The sequence below is a fragment of the Nomascus leucogenys genome, unplaced genomic scaffold (assembly GCF_006542625.1).
Source record: "Nomascus leucogenys isolate Asia unplaced genomic scaffold, Asia_NLE_v1 000964F_65302_qpd_obj, whole genome shotgun sequence".
In the NCBI taxonomy this organism is placed as follows: domain Eukaryota; kingdom Metazoa; phylum Chordata; class Mammalia; order Primates; family Hylobatidae; genus Nomascus; species Nomascus leucogenys.
Window position 1 is genome coordinate 37,195 of NW_022097536.1, and position 17,980 is coordinate 55,174.

Sequence of the window (17,980 nt, forward strand, 5' to 3'; positions counted from 1 at the left end):
AGAAAATGTCAAGTCTCCCGCCGCACCCTTTTGGGTTTCTTACAGGGCCTGGGGCGCTTGCAGCCGCCACACTAAGGGCCTCAACATGTCCCTCACACACTCAACAGAGAAGGAACCTGTGGCTCAGATGGGAGACTCCCTGTCCAAGGCCACAGAGTCTGGCCCCAGGGCCCACTAGAGGCTTCAAGAACCAAACTCACATGAGGGCAGAGAGGAGAGATGGGGCCACAGTTTAGGGCTGGGAGATCCATAGAGCGATGCTGAGGCAGGCATGGAGCCTGGATGGTACCGACGAGGGTCTCGCCAAGTCAGGGGTGAGTGGCTGTGGGGAGTGAGGAACGGTGTGGGCCAGCCACCGGGCCTGCTGGGATGCAGCTGGGGGCTCCATGGCCTCCCGCGGCCCCACTTGTCCTCACCCAACCGTTCAGAGCTCTTCATGGCGGGGGTGTCCCTCTCCTCTGGCCACAAGAGGAGCGGGTGGACGGAACGGACCTTCAGGCCTTGTAGGGGTCTGCCCCTTCACAGCCTGTTTCTCGTGGGCATCGCAGCTGAGGCTGTAGCGGGGAAAGGGTAGTAACCGAGCGTACCTGGCCTCCAACTATCACTTCCCAAGGCCCCTACTGGGCACAGGGTGACCCACCGTGGCTCAGAAGTGGACCCTGTCTGACGCGGGGGTGGTCGCTGGAGGGCCGAGATTTCCTACACAGGCCCCTGGAGGGTTGGTGCTCCGGAGTCTGTCCCGCCCTCTGGACCCATGGGGGACCAGGAACGCCGTCACACCCTCCTCTGTCGAGGTCTCCTGCCAGCCGCTCCTCCGTCCTTTCTCCTGGCTGGGGTTGGCAAAGGCAGGCATGTAAGGGGGGGCGGGCCTCAGAGGGAGGACTGACTGGTGGCGGGCCTAAGGACACTTCGCCCCGCCCCCAGTGAGGCTCTGCAACCTCCCCACACCCCGCGCCCACGCGCCCAGAGGCCGGGCCAGCCGGGCGTGCACCCCAGGGGCGCTCCGTCCCCCGCGGCCTGGGACTCCCCAGTCAGGACAGTACAAAATCTTTTATGCTCATTTTCTGTAAAAAAATCGTGGCTCTCGGAGGACCCTGGGCGATAGGAGCTGCAAAAGCGCGCTCACACGTGGCCCGGGTCTGTGGCCGAGAGCGGAGGGATCATGGAGTGGGGCCGGGTCGCAAGAAGACCCTGACCCTGCTACGGGGCTGGGGCGCGTGCTAGGGGCCCGCGGGGTTTCAGCCTGTATTTTCGAACCCCTGTGCTTGGCCGAGGGGTTCCCAAGGCTCCACTCCGCCTTTGGAGGGGGCTGGGAAGCCGGAGGTGACCCGGGCTCTGGGAGGGGCGTCCCCAACGTGGGGAGGGGAGACAGGGGCCTTTGAAGACAGCGCGGATCGGAGGGAGTCCCCCGACCTAAGACGTGGTAAACTGAGGCCGGCGAGGAGGGGGGCTGAGTCCGGGACCAGCGGCCCCTCACTGCTCCTCCGGGCCCCGTCGCCCCCCCCAGTGCCTGTTCGTACGGGCAGGGCCGGCGGCCGAGTCCAGCGGGCTCGGGGCCAGGCCTGGGCCCCGCGGGCGGCGCCTCCTCCTCCGCGCCGTCCCCATGCTCGCCCTCCGCGTCGCTCTCGTCCGAGTTGTCCTCCTCCAAGTAGCGGTAACCGCGCACCTTGTGCTGGGGCCGCGGGATGCGGGGCTGGCGCGGGGCCACGCCCCGCCGCAGCTTCTGCTCCATCCGCAGGTAGGAGATCGCGGCCGCCACCAGCGTCACCAGCAGCACCGCCAGCTTAGCCTGGGCGTAAGGAGAGGGATGCCAGGGACCCGCGGCCGCCTCGCCCCGCACCTTCCCCGCCTATGCCCCTCGCTGAGATAGGCCCTTCCCTCCTCCGGGAGCCTCCTGGGCCACGCGGCCCTCAACTTCTCCAGCCCCTCCACCCACCCTTCCTGGACCGCCTCCTGCAGGCGAGGCTCACATCCAGCACTGTCCCTTACAGTCGCCATGCCCCTGGCGACCTCAGTGTCCCACGCTGTAAGGGGACAATGCAAATCCCTCTGCCTCATAGGGTGCATGTGCCAGTGTTGATAAAGTGCTGGCCACAGGCCCTGCCTTCCCAGGGCTCACAACACTGTGTCTCTGACACACCCGTGGGCTGTAGTGATGCTTTTCATGGGGTTTTGACTATAACCCGCAGTCAGGAATGATTTTACATCATAGCTCAGTACATACACACATATCTGTATGCATACTTCCTGCTATTTTCTTTTTTCAAGACAAGGTCGCTCCCTTTCCCCGCCTCCCCTCCCTCCCTCCCCCCACCCACCGCTGGAGCACAGTGGCATGCTCACTTCAGCCTCAATCTTCCAGGCTCAAGCCATCCTCCCACCTCAGTCTCCCAAGTAGCTGGAACTACAGGCACGCGCCACCACGCCCAGCTAATTTTTAAATTTTTTTGTAGAGACAGGGTCTCCTATGTTGCCCAGGCTGGTCTTGAGCTCCTGGCCTCAAGCAATCCTCCTGCCTCAGCCTCCCAAAGTGTTGGGATTACAGGCGTGAGCCTCCATGCCCAACCCGCTCACTGCTTTTCTTTTTTCTTTTTTTCTTTTTTTTGGGAGACAGAGTCTCACTCTGTCCTCCAGGCTGAAGTGCAGTGGTGCGATCTTGGCTTTCTGCAACCTCCATCTCCCAGGTTCAAGCCATTCTTGTGCCTCAGCCTCCAGAGTAGCTGGGATCACAGGGACGCGCCACCATGCCCAGCTAATTTTTGTGTTTTTAGTAGAGACAGGTTTCACAGCCTGTTACCCAGGCTGGTCTCGAACTCCAGACCTCAGGTGATACGCCCACCTCACGTCTCAAAATGCTGGGATTACAGGCATGAGCCACTGCTCCCGGCTCACTCCCTGCTATTTTTAGTTCTATTTTTATTTTTATTTATTTATTTCTTTTGAGACGGAGTTTCGCTGTTGTTGCACAGGCTGGATGGAGTGTCAAGGCCTGGTCTCGGCTAACTGCAACCTCCGCCTCCCAGTTCAAGCAATTCTCCTGCCTCAGCCTCCCGAGTAGCTGTGATTACAGGCAGCTGCCACCACGCCCGGCTAATTTTTGTATTTTTAGTAGAGACGAGGTTTCACCATGTCGGTCAGGCAATCCACTGACCGACTCCCTACCTCAGGCAATCCACTCGCCTCGGCCTCCCAAAGTGCTGGGATTACAGGCATGAGCCACCGTGCCCAGCCTTTAGTTCTATTTTTAAAAAATGTTTAGCAACTGGGACTTGCTAGACCGAGCCACCATCTTTTGGGAGCAGAGCATGAGGGGCCTGCTCCCCTTCAGGCCATGAAGGGAGACAGACCCAACATCTGGTGAACAGGGTACCAAACAGCCCACAGGATGGCTGTGATGCACCCACAAATCCCCTCAGAGATGGGCAAACTGAGACTGGCTGGAGGTGGGCCAGTAAGTGGGGTGCTGAGGGCCACCCAGGGAGCTGCAGGAATGGGGCCTCGGCCCAGAGACTGGCTTGGGAAGGGGTAGCGTTTAGGAAGCTGTGAAGCCAGGGCAGGGGCTAAGGAAGTACCTGTCATTGGGCATGGGGCCCCCAACCCTGCCGAGTCTCACCTTCATGTGCAGGCTCGAGCCCAGGTACACGGTGAAGATGGCCACAGCCGGCCACCAGGGGTAGATGGTGAAGATGAAGTCCTGTCTCTCCTTGTCTTCGTACAAGATTCCCAGGAGTGCTGCAGGCAGGCAGTACAGGGCAGGCAGGGGAGAGGTGTCACCTGGGGCCTGGGGCTTCCGAGCTACCATCTATGAACTTTACTAAGCCCTGTATGGGGTGCCAGCTGGGACCAGAGAGCGCCTAGAAAGTGCTGTGAGCCGGTCCTGGCCTGCCCCCTGGTGGAGACCCTGGTCACCACACCGCTCACACGCTAAGCAGAAGTAGGAACAGGTGCGCCGGGCTGTGTGGATGCAGGTGGTCCTGCTCCGCACCACATGCGTGGCCTCAAAAGAAGAAAGCTCTGTGCTTAGTCATGTCCTGTCCCCAACCCCAGGTGTGCAGTGCCAAGCTTGCAGGCGCTGTTTCTCCTCCTCAGCCGGGACTAGAGAGATCAAACTGTTTGCAGCTGCCAACTCTGCAAATCAAACCTGAAACTAAGCATAGAGAGGGGGGCTTCCTTTCCAATGAGTCCTCCCAGGGTGGGCAAAAAGAGTAATGGATTGGGAGTCAGGAGATGCACACTCGTTCTCAGGACTGTAATGTTGGCTCTGTGGGTGATTTGGGTACTTAACTCCCCAGAGCCGCTTTTCCCAATGGTGAGATGAGCTTATGCCTATTGTATGCTGTGTTCTGAAGTTCTAAAGTGAGAAAATGGGCATGGCACCTGCCAAATCATAGGGGCCACTATTACACCTTTGCCAGGCACTCAGGATATGAACACTCCTGCCTTGGGGCCCTGCAGGGTGACTTTACCCCCACAGTGCTGCTATGAAGAGACAAGGAGCCCCCGGGGTTCACAAGGAGGAGATGGGATATGGAGCTGGGCAGAGGGGATGCCAGGACCAGATAGGGCACAACATGGGTCCAACATACCCATGCTGGACTCTGCCCAGAATTGGCTATCCTTGGGCAAAATGGCCAAGAGACTGTGGTGCAGTATGAGGCTCCAGCCCCTGCTACAGACAGAGACACCGAGCCAGCCTCTGCCTTGCCGGCAGCAGGCATGACCTCTGCCACTCCACACCCCCAAGGATGACGTTCAAAACTGTTCACAGCTTCGGCCCATCAGAACAGACACTGACGTGGATGCCCCACAGGACTGTGCCCATGTGTGCTAGTTGTGTGTCACTGCCTGTGCCCGTCTGTGGGCAGGGAGCATCCTGCAGCTGAACATGGGCCCACCCGCTGCCTTCTGCAAACAGGGCCCTGTTCCCCAGCAGCCCAGACCTGGGGCCTGCACTCTGGTACTGAGCAGACTGGGTTGGGGCTGCAGGCCTGCTCCTCTGTATACAAAGGCCCATGTCTGTATCTATGCCATGGATGTACACCAGGCCACTTACTCCTACCACATGCTCTGTGAGGCAGAGACCAAAACATCTGCTCCAAGTGTCACGAAAACCATGCCAGGGTAAGCCCTGTCCCCTGGTATGAAAAGGGAGAATCCCTGATGTGTTTTTCACACTGCCCCTAAGGGGTGTCCACAGAGCCCCACACCTGCCCTGTGTAGTCACGAGATTTCACACTGACCCTCCAGTGTTGATGGGGCCCTGTGCCCGCCCTGGGGTATTAACAGAATGTCCATGGTGTGGAACCTCTATACCTGTCTCCAGGGTGCCCACGCCCTACCCATCTGTCCCCAGTGTGTCCATGAGACTTCCCTTCCACCCCCGGACTGTCCACAGGAAGCCCCACCTGCCTCTGCCATGTCCACAGGACCCTATGTGACCATGGGACCCCGTATCTGTCCCTGGGATGTCTATGTCCAGCCAACCACCCAGAGCTAGCCATAAAGCCCCCTGCCCTGCCCCCCCAGTGCCCACAGCTATACTCACTGCTTAGTCCAGTCTTGTTCAGGGCGCTGCCCACACCCCAAAGGGCGGCTGCCACATAGAGGATCCAGCTGTGTTGCAGGACCCGAGGCACAGGGGCCCAGAAAAAGAGGATGAAGGTGAGCAGCAGGTGCACCCCTGCTCCAGCCACCAGGGGCACCGGGCGTGGCAGCCACAGCCCCAGCAGGCCCAGGAGTGAGGCGGCTGAGGCGCCCAGGCTGTAAGCCACGAGGAGGTAAGCCAGCCGCTCCAGCCCCACCGAGCACACGCCATAGCCCTGCGGGGGGACAAGGGGGGAGCGTTGAAGTCCGGAACAGCCCAGACCCCGGCCTCAGCCCTCCCCACAAGAGGTGTTCCTTAGGCCACACCCTACCCTCCCTGGACTGCCTGACCTCGCTTCAAGGCTCAGGGGAAGGTTCTGAGGGCAGGTGTGAAAATGCTTGGAGTGTCCCTAGACACCATGGGCTGTACCCCACAAGGAACTGAACACTTTGTGGGTGCTATCCCATTTCGATTCAGAGAAGTTAAAATAACTTGCCCAAGGTAAAGGGGGGATGGGGGTAAGAGAAGGAAGAGAAAGCAGGAGGGGGATATTTGGGATATACATGTACACACTTACACATGTAATTAAAAATTATTGGTTGTTTACTTGAATTCAAATTTACCTGGCTATCTTGTCTTTTATCGGGCAATCCTATGCAGGCTGTACTTACCAAGGCGATACCAGTGCAGGCAAAGAGCACCTCGAAGCCGCTGTAGATAAAGAAAGGCACGAGGTGGCGCAGGCGGTAGTCACGCACGTGCTTGAAGGGCAGCTGGAAGATGTTGCCCCAGCCCACGCTGCGCAGATCGATCTCCTCCGTGGGCCGGTAAGCGGCTCCGCACAAACCCAGCACCTGCGAACCCATTACTTGAAGGGGCGGCCAGCCAGGCCCAGGCCTGGCCTCCAGGCTTCAGCCCCGCCCTTCAGGTGCACCACAAGCCTGGGCCTTGCCCCAGCTCTCGGTCCCGCCTCCCAGCTCAAGGCCCCGCCTGTCAGCACAAAGCCACGCCACCACACTCCCAAAGACGGTGGTCTTGCCTCCCAGCCCAAGGCGCCATCCCCTCTCTCTCACATACACACACTTCACAACTCACATTCAGACAAATCCATAGACTTCAGCCTTCCTTCTCAGCCCCGCCCCAGACCTCAGCCCCGCCTTCCAGGCTAGTCCCCGCCCCTCGGACACACCCACAGACTTCGGCCCCGCCTCCCAGCACTAGGCCCCGCCCTGACACAGCCACAGACTGGGCCTTGCCTCCCCCTTCCATCGCCAGGCTGCAGCCATGCCAACGCCTTAGTTCTGCCTTCCAGCACCACTTCCAGCTTGAGCCATACCTTCCGGCCTTCACCCTTGGTCCTGTCCCCAAGCCCCTCACAGGTCACAGTAAGTACTCTAAGATCTTGTCTCCAGCTCGAAACTGTGGACCAAGCCTGTTCCCTCTTGCCCCTGGCCTCTGGATTCCCACCCCTGCCTCGGACCACAGGCCTCAGCCCCGCCTCCGAGCCTCATGCCCGCTCTGCAGCACTCGGCCCTAGCTCCCCAACTCAGATCGCGCTCCCAGGCCTACGGCCCGCCCCGAGGCCACAACCCGACCCAGGCCACGCCATCCGATCCAGACCCTTTCTCGCAGACTCGGTCCCCAGACCCACACTCTGCTTCACGGACTGTCCTGCCCCCATCCCGGGCCGCACCAGCAGCATGGCCAGGAAGGCCACTGCCATGAGCACGCTCTCCACCACGCTGAGGTTTCCGCTCCGCGGGAGCGTCCGCAGAACCGTCTTGTTGAAGCCGCTGAGGATCCCGTGGCTGTTGGTGCCTGGGAAGGGTGGGGGTGAGGGCACCTTGAGCAGAGAGTAGGGCACGCAGTCAACCCAGTCGCCAGGGTGGAGCCACGCAGGCCGCGGAGGCGCGGTGGAGGGGCGGGTGAGTGAGAGCAAGGGCAGGGTTCCTTCGAGAGCGGTTTGGAGGTTTGGGCCACTGGGCTGGGTGTTCCCCGGGAAAGGGGCATCTTCCCCCTGCTTCCCACCCTATTGCCCCAAGGCTGAGTCCACCTCACATTTCCATACACAACCCCTGCACTGATTGAGCTCTGACTGTTTGCCTGGCCCCAAGAAAGATCCCACTGGCAGCCTCAGCCCAGATGGTGCCTTCTCCAGGCAGTCTTCCCTGCCCACCCACTCTCCTGGCTGGGTCAGATGTCCTAACTACTTACTCCTACAGGGCCCTGTGTCTTGCCCACCAGAGCCGTGGGGCACTGGGCTGCCAGCCCTGAATCCTGTGAGTGAAGGCCCAGTGTCTGCTGGGGAAGTAAGCAGGCTTTGGGGACTCCTCCCCAGCCCCCACAAGGACTAACCGCAGCTCTGCACGTTGTACAGCGTGTGGTTCAGGTCATACAGGTAGTGGTTCAGGAAATAAATCATGGGCAGCTGGGCGCAGGCGAAGCTCAGCTGTGGAAACGAGGGCAGTTGGGACCAGACTCAGGCACAGAGCCAGGCAGGGGACACAGGCATGGGCTGGGGAGGGGTCCAGGCACAGCCTTGGGGGAACAGGGGCCTTCCCAGTTCTGGGAGTAGTGGGGTTACAGGGCCGCCCAATGAGGAAGACCTCCTCCTGGCCAGGACTGTGGACAAGGGCAGATGAGATCTCTATCTCTAAGGATGAGCAAGCTGGGGTGGGCTCAAGAAAGGAAGATGGGCAGCCTGGGCAACATAGTAAGACCCTATCTCTACAAAAAATAAAAAATTAGTTGGGTGTGGTAGCACACGCATATGATGCCAGCTACTCAGAAGGCTGACGTAGGAGGATCACTTGAGCCCAGGAGTTTAAGGTTGCAGTGAGCCATGACTGCACTACTGCACTCCAGCCTGGGCAACAGAGCAAGACCCTGCCCCCCACCCCCACCAAAAAAAAAAAAAAAAGAAAGAAAGAAAAAGAAATGAAGGTGGAGCAGATACAGTGGTGTGCTCATGTAGTCCCAGCTACTTGGGAGGCCAAGGTGGGAGGATCACTGGAGCCCAGGAGTTCAAAGCCAGCTGGGCAACATAGTGAGACCAGGCCTCTTAAAAATAACAATAATAAAAGAAAGGAAAGTGGGACTAGAGGGTTCAGACTGTGGATGGGCTCCAATGTGTGGGTCTGCCCCTGCCACCCAACAATGGCCCACGTGGCACTCACATGGAAGAAGCTGTAGAAGATGGCTTGGAAGACCAGGAGATAGGGTGCGTGGGAGCCCCGCGGAGGCCGCTGCTTCATCCCCTGCCCATCCTGCTCCTTGTAGTGGGAGTACTCATGGTACTTCTGCGCCATCCTGAACCACAAAGGAGAGAAGGCTCTCCCCAGCCCGACCTGTGCCACTCCTGTGTGTCTCGCACCCAGAGCTGGGGCAGATCAGCCCTGGTGTGAGGAAACTGAGGCCTAGAGGGCGGAAGGGGCTTCCCGTGGTCCCCCAGCCAAAGTTGGCAATAAAGTGGAGGCTTGGCCAGGTCTCCAGCCTCCTGCTCTGCTGCCCACTAAGCTCACCTGGTGATGTAGTTGCCCATGGAAGCCCAAAGAGGCACGATAGCCATGCCCAGGGCCACAGCCGAGGGCACAAGCGTGTAGTAGCGCTCCCAGTAGTTGGTGGAGACAAAGAGGGCGTAGATGCCCACAGCCAGGAACATCATCCACTTCGTTCCGAAAAACCTGCGGACAGTGGAAGAGATGCTGGCACCACGGGCCTGCTGGACCACTGTGGCCTGAAGCCAAACGGGGCCACAACCGCAGGTCCCAGCTCACAGGGCTATGTGAGGTAGAGAGAGTCAAGGGCGCTGAGATGGAATATCAGATACACAGACTTGCTGAGTGGCCTCAGGCAAGCTACTGTGCCTCAGTTTTCCCAGCTGTAATATGGGCACAGAGCCCAAACCACAGGCCTGTCATCACCACTGTGAGGATGGAGAGTGGCCCATGGGTGTAACCAGCCCTCATGCGTGTTCTGGGCTCTCTGATTCTCCCATTCCCCCTTCTCCTCCCAAGTTCATGCACTGTGTCTGTAGGGCCCAGGGGCTTGACTCAGGCTAGAAGAGAGAGGAAGAGGCCCCACTGCTGGGAGCAGCAGAGCCGGAGTCCCGGCGCCCCTGCCTCCGGTCCATTGCTCTTACGAACCATGGTGGTCAGTCAGGAAGTTTCCTCCTCTCTGGGTCTGGGAAAAGGTCACACAGTGACAACAGAAGGGGCTTGGTGAGTGACAGGATGAGGGCCCAATCAGGCCATGGAGGCTGATCAGGCCAAAAACCACTACTGATATCTTCAAGTTTTCTGTATTTACGCCCCTTGAGTAAAAATGCCAGTAAAAATGTGCGTTCACCACTGGTGAGGATGTGGTTTGAAAGTGGCACATATAGGCCGGGCACGGTGGCTCACGTCTGTAATCCCAGCACTTTAGGAGGTGGAGGTGGGCGGATCACCTGAGGTCAGAAGTTTGAGACCAGCCTGGCCAACATGGTGAAACCCCACCTCTACTAAAAATACAAAAATTAGCCGGGTGTGGTGGTGCACACCTGTAATCCTGTCTACTTGGGAGGCTGAGGCAGGAGAATCCCTTGAACCCAGGAGGCGAAGGTTGCAGTGAGCTGAGATCATGCCACTGCACTCCAGCCTGGGCAACAGCAAGATTGCTCAAAAAAAGTGGCACATATAGCCAGTGGTCACGCACACTGGCATAACCCTTTGGGAAAGCAGCCTGGTAGCTTTGGCAGGGGGTGAACATGTGGATTTGAGTCCCTCTACCAGGGTTCAAGCCTTCAGTCTGCCAGTTACCGCCTGTGGGACCTGGGCAAGTTGTTTAACACCATGGTTTCTTCATGTCTAAGATTAGAGCAGCTTCCTCAAATTCTTGGGAATGAAATTACGCTTATAAAGTGCCCAGCACGGCTGGGCGTGGTGGCTCGTGCCTGTAATCCCAGCACTTTGGGAGGCCGAGGCGGGTGAATCACGAGGTCAGGAGTTTGAGACCAGCCTGGCCAACATGGTGAAACCCCGTCTCTACTAAAAATACAAAAAATTAGCTGGGCGTGGTGGCGGGTACCTGTAATCCCAGCTACTCCGGAGGCTGAGGCAGGAAAATCGCTTGAACCTGGGAGGCAGAGATTGGAGTGAGCCGAGATTGTGCCATTGCACTCCAGCCTGGGTGACAGAGTAAGACTCCATTTCAAAAAAAAAGTAAAAATAAAAATAAATAAGTAAAATAAAGTGCCCAGCACACAGGAGAAAAGAGTTCACTGCTATTAATAGAAGTGATAGCCATAAAGCCTTTCGTATGGCTTTGACCTAGTAAAGACATTGCTGAAAATATATCCTAGGAAAAATAATTGTTTAAAAAATTGGGGGAGCGCTGGATGTGGTGGCTCACACCTGTAATCCCAACACTTTGTAGGGCTGGGGCAGGTGAATTCGAGACCGGCCTGAGCAACATAGCAACTCCCCATCGCTACAAATACTTTAAAAATCAGCCGGGTGTGAAGGCGTGCGCCTGTAGGCCCAGCTACTCGGGAGGCTGAGGCGGGAGGACTGCTTGAGCCCAGTGTGTGGGGGTTGAGGAGGCAGTGAGCTGTGTTCGTGCCACTGCACTCTAACCTGGGTGACAGAGTGAGACTCTGTCTCAAATAATAATAATAATAAAATAAGTAAACACATAATTAAAAGGAAAACAAAGAAACAGCTGTAAGCACAGAAGGAACTGCAGTATTCAATTCCAAGCCACTGTTCAGTGCCACTGTATCTGCAGAAGATGCCACCATTGCAAAGTCGTAACTGTGAAGGCTGTAGAGTAGGCTAAGATATGCTCAGTGAAAAGAAGGAAGCAAGCTCTGGGCACTATGGCCCATGCCTGTAATCCCAGCACTTTGGGAGGCCAGGCAGGCGGGTCACTTGAGGTCAGGAGTTCGAGACCAGCTTGGCCAACATAGTGAAACCCCATCTCTACTAAAAGTACAAAAATTAGCCGGGTGGCAGGCGCCTGTAATCCCAGCTACTCAGGGGGCTGAGGTAGGAGAATCGCTTGAGCCTGGGAGGCAGAGGTTGCAGTGAGCCGAGATCACACCACTGCACTGCAGTCTGGGTGACAGAGCAAGTGTCTGTCTCAAAGAAAAAAAAAAAAGTAAGCAAGCAAAAGCGAACATAGCCCACTTGCATACACACACACACACACACACACACACGGGCACATCCACACACACGTGCTCTGGGGACAAAGATGTGAATGTAATCCACGCATGGTGGTGGGACAGCATGGGTAGCCGATTTCCTGGAGGGCTTAGACGGGGTTTCTTTTTTATGATTTCAGTTATTCTAATCCTGCCTGTGCAACTGGAGATGTTTTAAATTTTCAAATTTTTGTTTAAATGGAGTTTTTTGTTTTGTTTTGTTGTTTGTTTGTTTGTTTGTTTTAAAGATGAGAGAGCTCAAATTCACCTAATTTGTCCACTGGTCTCCAGGTCCCATCAGGGAGGGTACTGTGGACCGGTGATGGGGAGGCTGAACCACAAACCTCCAGGGTTCAGATCTGGGGAGAGCTCCGGGGCACCTGCCCAGCCATGCCTGTCTGTGAGAAACACTCCCTCAGCACCAGTCACAGCGACTGGGCCAGGCAAGGGTGCCTGGACTTTGCTGACCAATCAGAAGCCCCTAACTCTACAGCCCCAACCCTGAAGGCCACAGTGGTTCCGGGAGGCCTCCAAGGAGGTAACGAGGGGGAGGCCTCCAAGGAGGTAAGGAGGAGGACGCCACGTGAGGCCCAGGCAAGCTGGGAGGGAGCTCAGCCCGTGTGAATCTGTTGCTGGAAACCAAATGTGCCCTGAGGCAAAGTTCCTGTTTCCTTCCCCAAATCCGAGTTTCACGCCCTTCACTCTCAGGCTTCCGGGGAGGAAAAAACCTCTCCCTTGCTCCCTCCCCCCACAAACGCCCCGGCAGATGGACACCTCCTGGCCCGCCGGCCTCTGTACCCCTCCGAGATGGGAGTACCGCAGCATCCCGCGGGAGCAGCCGCGCCCACCTGATGAGCACAGGTGTGTAGAGCAGGGCAGCGATGGGCGTCACGTTGATGCCCATCAGCATTTTGCTGTCGATGTCGGGCAGCCCCATGTTGCCATACTTCACCTCGCGGTAGGTCTCGTCGTAGTGCAGGATCAGCTGCATCTGCAGGAGGCCTGGGGACAGGACAGGGAGCGGCGGTGCTGGAAGCAGCCTGGCTCTGGCCGCCACCGAGCAGAAGATGGCATGCAGGCCTCGCAGGGAGCTCCAATCACCGAAGGCATTCCCGCTGACAGCGCCCCTCAGGACAGCGGGGGTCCGGGGCTGCGCCACGCCTTCTGCCAGCCCGCGGCCACTTGGCCAGCTGCGCCCAGACCCCCACCCGCCTTGCTCCGCCGGCCTCCAATTCTGAAGGTGTCAGGTCTGTCCGGGAGCCCGGACCCCCGCCCCCTACCCACACCGAGGCTCTGGCTGGGACCCGGGGACGCTGCGCTACTTGACCCCCCCACCCCACCCCCGCCGCGGGGGCCGTGGCTGCAGCTGCGAGCGCAGCGGAGGGGAAGTGAGAGCGGGCGGGAGGCGGCGGCAGGCGGTTTCTGTTTCCCGGGCCGGGCTGGGAGCGGGCGGGGCCGTCCCGGGTCCCCTCGCGGCACCTACCCAGGTAGACGCCGTAGGTGAGCATGCCCCCGGCACTGGCAGCCAGCACGTTCTTGAGCACGCCCAGGCGCTTGCGCGGTAGTAGCGGCGCTCCTCCTCCTCCTCGTTGTAGTTGGGGTACGCGCCCACCAGCTCGTCCAGCTGCGGGCCACGCACGCCGCTCGCACCCGCGATCGAGCCCCGAACCCGTGTCCCCCGGTGCCCGCGCCCCCCGGCCCGCCCCGCCCCCGCCCGGGAGACCCTGGCCCATAGGGGACCCCCGCGCCTCGCGCTCCGGGTCCCCGCTCACCGGGGCCTCTGGCCCGTCCGGGACCCCGAGCCGGTCCTCGTCGCCCTGCGGCCCCGCGGCCTCCGCCATCGGGTAGAGCGGCGGCTCCGCCTCCATGGCCCGAACGACTGCGGACTCGCGGCGGTGGCCCCAGAGCCCCTGCGACCGCCCGGCCACTTCCTCCCGGCTGCCCGGACCTGCCCCCGCCCCGCCCTGTCCCGCCCTGCGGGCCGCCTCCTCCAGGACACGTGTGTGTGTGTGTGGTTGTGTGTGTGTGTGTGTGTGTGTGCAGGGGCATGCCTGTGTGTGCCCTCTGGGGTGTGAGTTCGAATCCCCACTCAGCCACTTCCTGGCCCTGTGACTTTAGGAATTAACTCCATTTCTTTGTGCCTCGGTTTCCTCAGTTTCCTCGATGGTAAAACAGAAATACTTGGCACCACCCCAGGGCCATGGCGGAATTACTGAGTTAATACAAAGCCTTGGAAAAGTGCCAGGCCCACCTTAAGCTCCGCTCAGGGTTGCCTGGGTCATCCCCAGCCCCACCTCCAAGCCTGCTGTTACAGCTCATCAAAGAGCCCTGCAGGGACAGTAGCGTCACCAGCTGGACCCCACCTCCCACTACAGGACGCTACAGCTAGAGCCCATCTCCCATGTCCCCATCCTGCTCCAGTTTGGGCTGTGCAAATGGGAGCTTGAGTGGGGTCCTGGGAGGTGGAGATTGTGACCCCTACTGAACTACAAGGGGGACCCTGCCACCACCATGTAGTGGGGCCCAGAGCCACCCGCCCCCGTCCTGCTGGGCACTGGATCCAGGGCTGCAGCGGGAGCCCGTGGTGGGCCGACACTCCAAAGCACTGGCTACCCACCTGGCTGGAGCCACGGGGCCACTTCTGAAAATATCCAGATTCTCTCGCCCCTAGGTTCCTTCTGGTTTGAACACTCTTCCTCCTGCGCCTCCCAGGTGGCTTCCTTCCCACTCAGCTCTCAGAACAAGAGACCATTCCTGCAGAGAATGCAGCCCCTGCACTTCCCTTCTGGTGTTCCATGCCCTCCCTGTGCACCCCCCTCCACCCACTGCTCTCCAGGTACATCCTCTCCCGAATGCAGGATGTAGGATGGCGTTGGGCACCTACTGAGTGATCAATACTTGTGACTGGATGGATGCATGAGTGACTGGATGACAAACACCTCCCACCCCGCAGGGATTGCTGGGAAGGTGGAGGGCCAGGGGAGGGAGGCGTGAATCTGCAGCGGCTTCAGGCTTCCAGGAGGTAGAACTTCCTCCAGGTGACGATGCCCAAGTGCAGATGTGGGGAACAGACAGGTGGATTCATGCAGGTGGGTGGCTGGAAGTGGGAGATAGGAAAGGAGCAGGAGAGAGTGCAGGGCCCGAGGTGCAGGGGCAGGGAGGAGGTGGGAAAGTAGGGCTACGGTGGGGCCGTTCTCAGACAGCAGACACCAGCATCATTACACAGCATGATGAGAAAATGCGATTCTCCTGACTCTCTCCTGAGTAGCTGGAATTACAGGCGTGTGCCCCCACACCCAGCTGATTTTTGTATTTTTAGTAGAGACAGGGTTTCACCATATTGGCCCAGGCTGGTCTCGAACTGCTGACCTCAGGTGATCTACCCACTTTAGTCCCCAAAGTGCTGGGAGTGGGCCCCCCGAGCTCTCAATTTCCCTGAGGGACCCCAAACCGCTGGGGCCTGGTGACATCTCTTCCTCCCCTTGTTCCTCTGGGCCTGGGGGTTGTGGCAGTTGCTGTGGTTGCCCATCCTGGGCTCTTCCATCACCTGTGCTGTACCACCAATTCCCTGCATTCAATGTCTCCTACTCAAAACACCTGGAGAGGGTCGGGCATGGTGGCTCATGCCTGCAATCCCAGCATTTTGGCTGGCCAAAGAGGATCACATGAGCTCAGGAGGTCAAGACTAGCCTGGGCAACAAAGTGAGACCCCCATCTCTACAAAAAATACAAAAACTAGCATGGTGTGATGGTGCACACCTGTAGCCCCAGCTACTCAGGAGGCTGAGGTAGGAGAATTGCTTGAGCCCAGGAGGATGAGGCTGCAGTGAGCCGAGATTGTGCCACTGCACTCCAGCCTGGGCAACAGAGTGAGACCTTCTCTCAAAAAAACAAAAACAAAACAAAACAAAACAAAAACAGCCATGGAGGCACTAAACTCTGACTGATACATCTCTCTCCAGAAAGGATTTTTTTTTAGGTGGTTTATGGAGCTGCTTTTGGGGAGCCTGGAGACTACCTAAGAGGTTGATAGGGTGGCCCAGATAAACACACCAGGGTGACCTGCGGGACAAAGATCTGAGCAGGGCCAGCACCCCCGCCAACCCATCCAGGTTGCAACAGTGCACAGTCACATCCCCAGGAAGGGGCGGCCAGATCCCCCCGCTCAGTGTTTGCCAATGCTTTTCTCTATAATAAGGCTTTACTTTCAGTTCTCATTATGAAAATAATTGATGTTCCTTGCAGAAAAGCAAGCAGAAGAGAATAAATATTACTCTCAACTGGAACTCCCTGAAACAACCTCTTGGAATTTTGTTGCCCCGCATTGCACTGACACAGGAGCGTGCTGGGCAGCCCACGTGATTCCCTTCACACCACTTCCCTGGCATAGATGTGATTCCACAATATTTTAAACTTTAAAGCCAATGGGGATGATGATCACTGAGTCTGGCTCACAGGATGTTTGGAGGTCCCCAGGTTGGGTGTGCCAAAGGCTCTGCCCAGTGCCTGGCACAGCAAATGCCCAGGTGGCTGCTGCTTTCCATTGAGACTTGAGGCTCCTGAGAGTTGGTGGCAAGGGGCTCAGCCAGAGCTGAAGACTCCAGCCCATTCCTGTGCGAGGGCTCCTGGCACCTTGGAAGCACCGTGGGCCGGGGAGCCAGGCTGGGCTGGGTGTGGATCCCCGTGAGTCCTTGTCACTGTGTGACCCAGCTGGAAAGCGTGGTCAATAATGTCTGGGAATTGTGAAAATTGTTTGAAGTGTCTGCACACAGTAGGTGCTCAGTAAAGGTTTGATGAGTGCGTAAATGAACAAGTGACCCGCATTCACCGTTGCCCGTGAGTTCTGACTGTGTCCTGGGCCCTGGGCCCCTGCAGCCTCTAACTTTGCCTCTTCGAGGAGCCAGGGTGGGTCCAGCCTTCAAGGCTGCCAGGGAGGGGGTGGGAGGCAGGGCCAGGGCCTCAGGGCCAAGGCCTGGGGCAGCCATTTCCTCAGGAGGGCAGAGAGAGGGGCAGGAGGACGTTCACATGCTCTGAGCGCCTACTGAGCACCAGGTGCCCTGTCGGTGCCTTCAGGTTGGCTCTCATTTCACCTTCGCAGTAGTCATGTGAGGCAGGCAGAGTCAGCCCCATTTTATAGCCGGGGAAACTGAGGCCCAGTGAGGGGACGTTTCTTGTTCAAGGTCACTCGTGGGCAGGTGAGGCAGTGAGATGCTCTCGGGCAGGTCTGAGGCCCTGTGAGCCAGGCTCAGGGGCGTGTTTCTGAGAATCGAGGAAGTGAATGAATGAATTATGAATGAATGAATGATTCCACCTGATGCCATGCTCATGCCCTGCCCACGCTCCTGTCCTGCAGTCTGGAAGGTAGCTCTCAGACCCCTCCAGAGGGGAGGGGCACTTGGAATGGTCACAGTTCCGGGCCCACGTGCATGGAATGACTTGTTTCAGCCTCACAATCACTTACGTCCCATTTTATAGATGGGAAGGCAGAGGCACGGGGGGTTAAGGCACTAACCTAGGTCACACAGGTAAGTGACAGGACCAGGATTTGAGCCCAGACCTCACACTTAACGCCCTCCATGCCAGGTGCTGAGCTCCGTGCCTGCCGAGCCCTCTCATTCACCCACAGACGCCCCCCGGGACTGTAGTCAGCCTCATTCTCACATGGGAACACTGAGGCCCAAAGAGGCGAAGTGTCAGCCCAGCGAGGAGGAGGCAGGGCAGGCGGGGCCGCAGCTGTCTGGCCCGGAGCCCTGAGCTCCCCTCCACCTGACCCCCTGGCTGGCCTGGGCCTTGGCAGAGCCCCTTCACCCAGAGCTGGCTCCAAGAGTGAGTCCTCCTGGTGCCCTACCCAGAGGGCTCCCCATTTACCCTGGGCTCCCCTCAACAAAGACAAGACTTCCAGGCCCCACTGAGCCTCTGGAGCTTTGAGGAGCAGTGAGGGGCACTCAACCCAGAGTGGGGAGGGCCCAGCCCTCCTGGGAGGTGTGTGGCCTCCCTTGCGGGGAGCCTCACTCCCAGGGCAGGCCAGGAGTTCTGTCCCAGGAGGACAGGCCTCTTCAGGGGCCTCCTCCCAGGTTGCTCCTGCATTCGTGACAAGTTCAGCCCCTGTGAGTTGGGGGAAATTCTTCAACAGCTCCCTGGCCAGGGAGGGGACCCTCGGGATCCTGAAACACCCCTCCCACCTGCCAGTACCCGCCAAGATGGGTCCCTGA

At 58.5% G+C, this 17,980-nt stretch overlaps 1 protein-coding gene across 1 annotated transcript; it reads right to left on the reverse strand.

Moving 5' to 3' along the window:
* Positions 1 to 200: 200 nt before the first annotated feature.
* LOC115834283 (protein unc-93 homolog B1-like) lies at positions 201 to 13,689 on the reverse strand (the record flags this gene model as incomplete). The annotated part of the gene is given in 15 exon segments (XM_030809055.1): positions 201 to 322; positions 407 to 458; positions 641 to 830; positions 1,478 to 1,789; positions 3,614 to 3,732; positions 5,546 to 5,819; positions 6,256 to 6,438; positions 7,278 to 7,402; positions 7,940 to 8,033; positions 8,761 to 8,893; positions 9,106 to 9,267; positions 12,617 to 12,770; positions 13,252 to 13,329; positions 13,332 to 13,392; positions 13,541 to 13,689. Coding segments are annotated over 15 exon segments (2,155 nt in total), but the record flags the coding sequence as incomplete, so codon positions are not given.
* Positions 13,690 to 17,980: the final 4,291 nt, after the last annotated feature.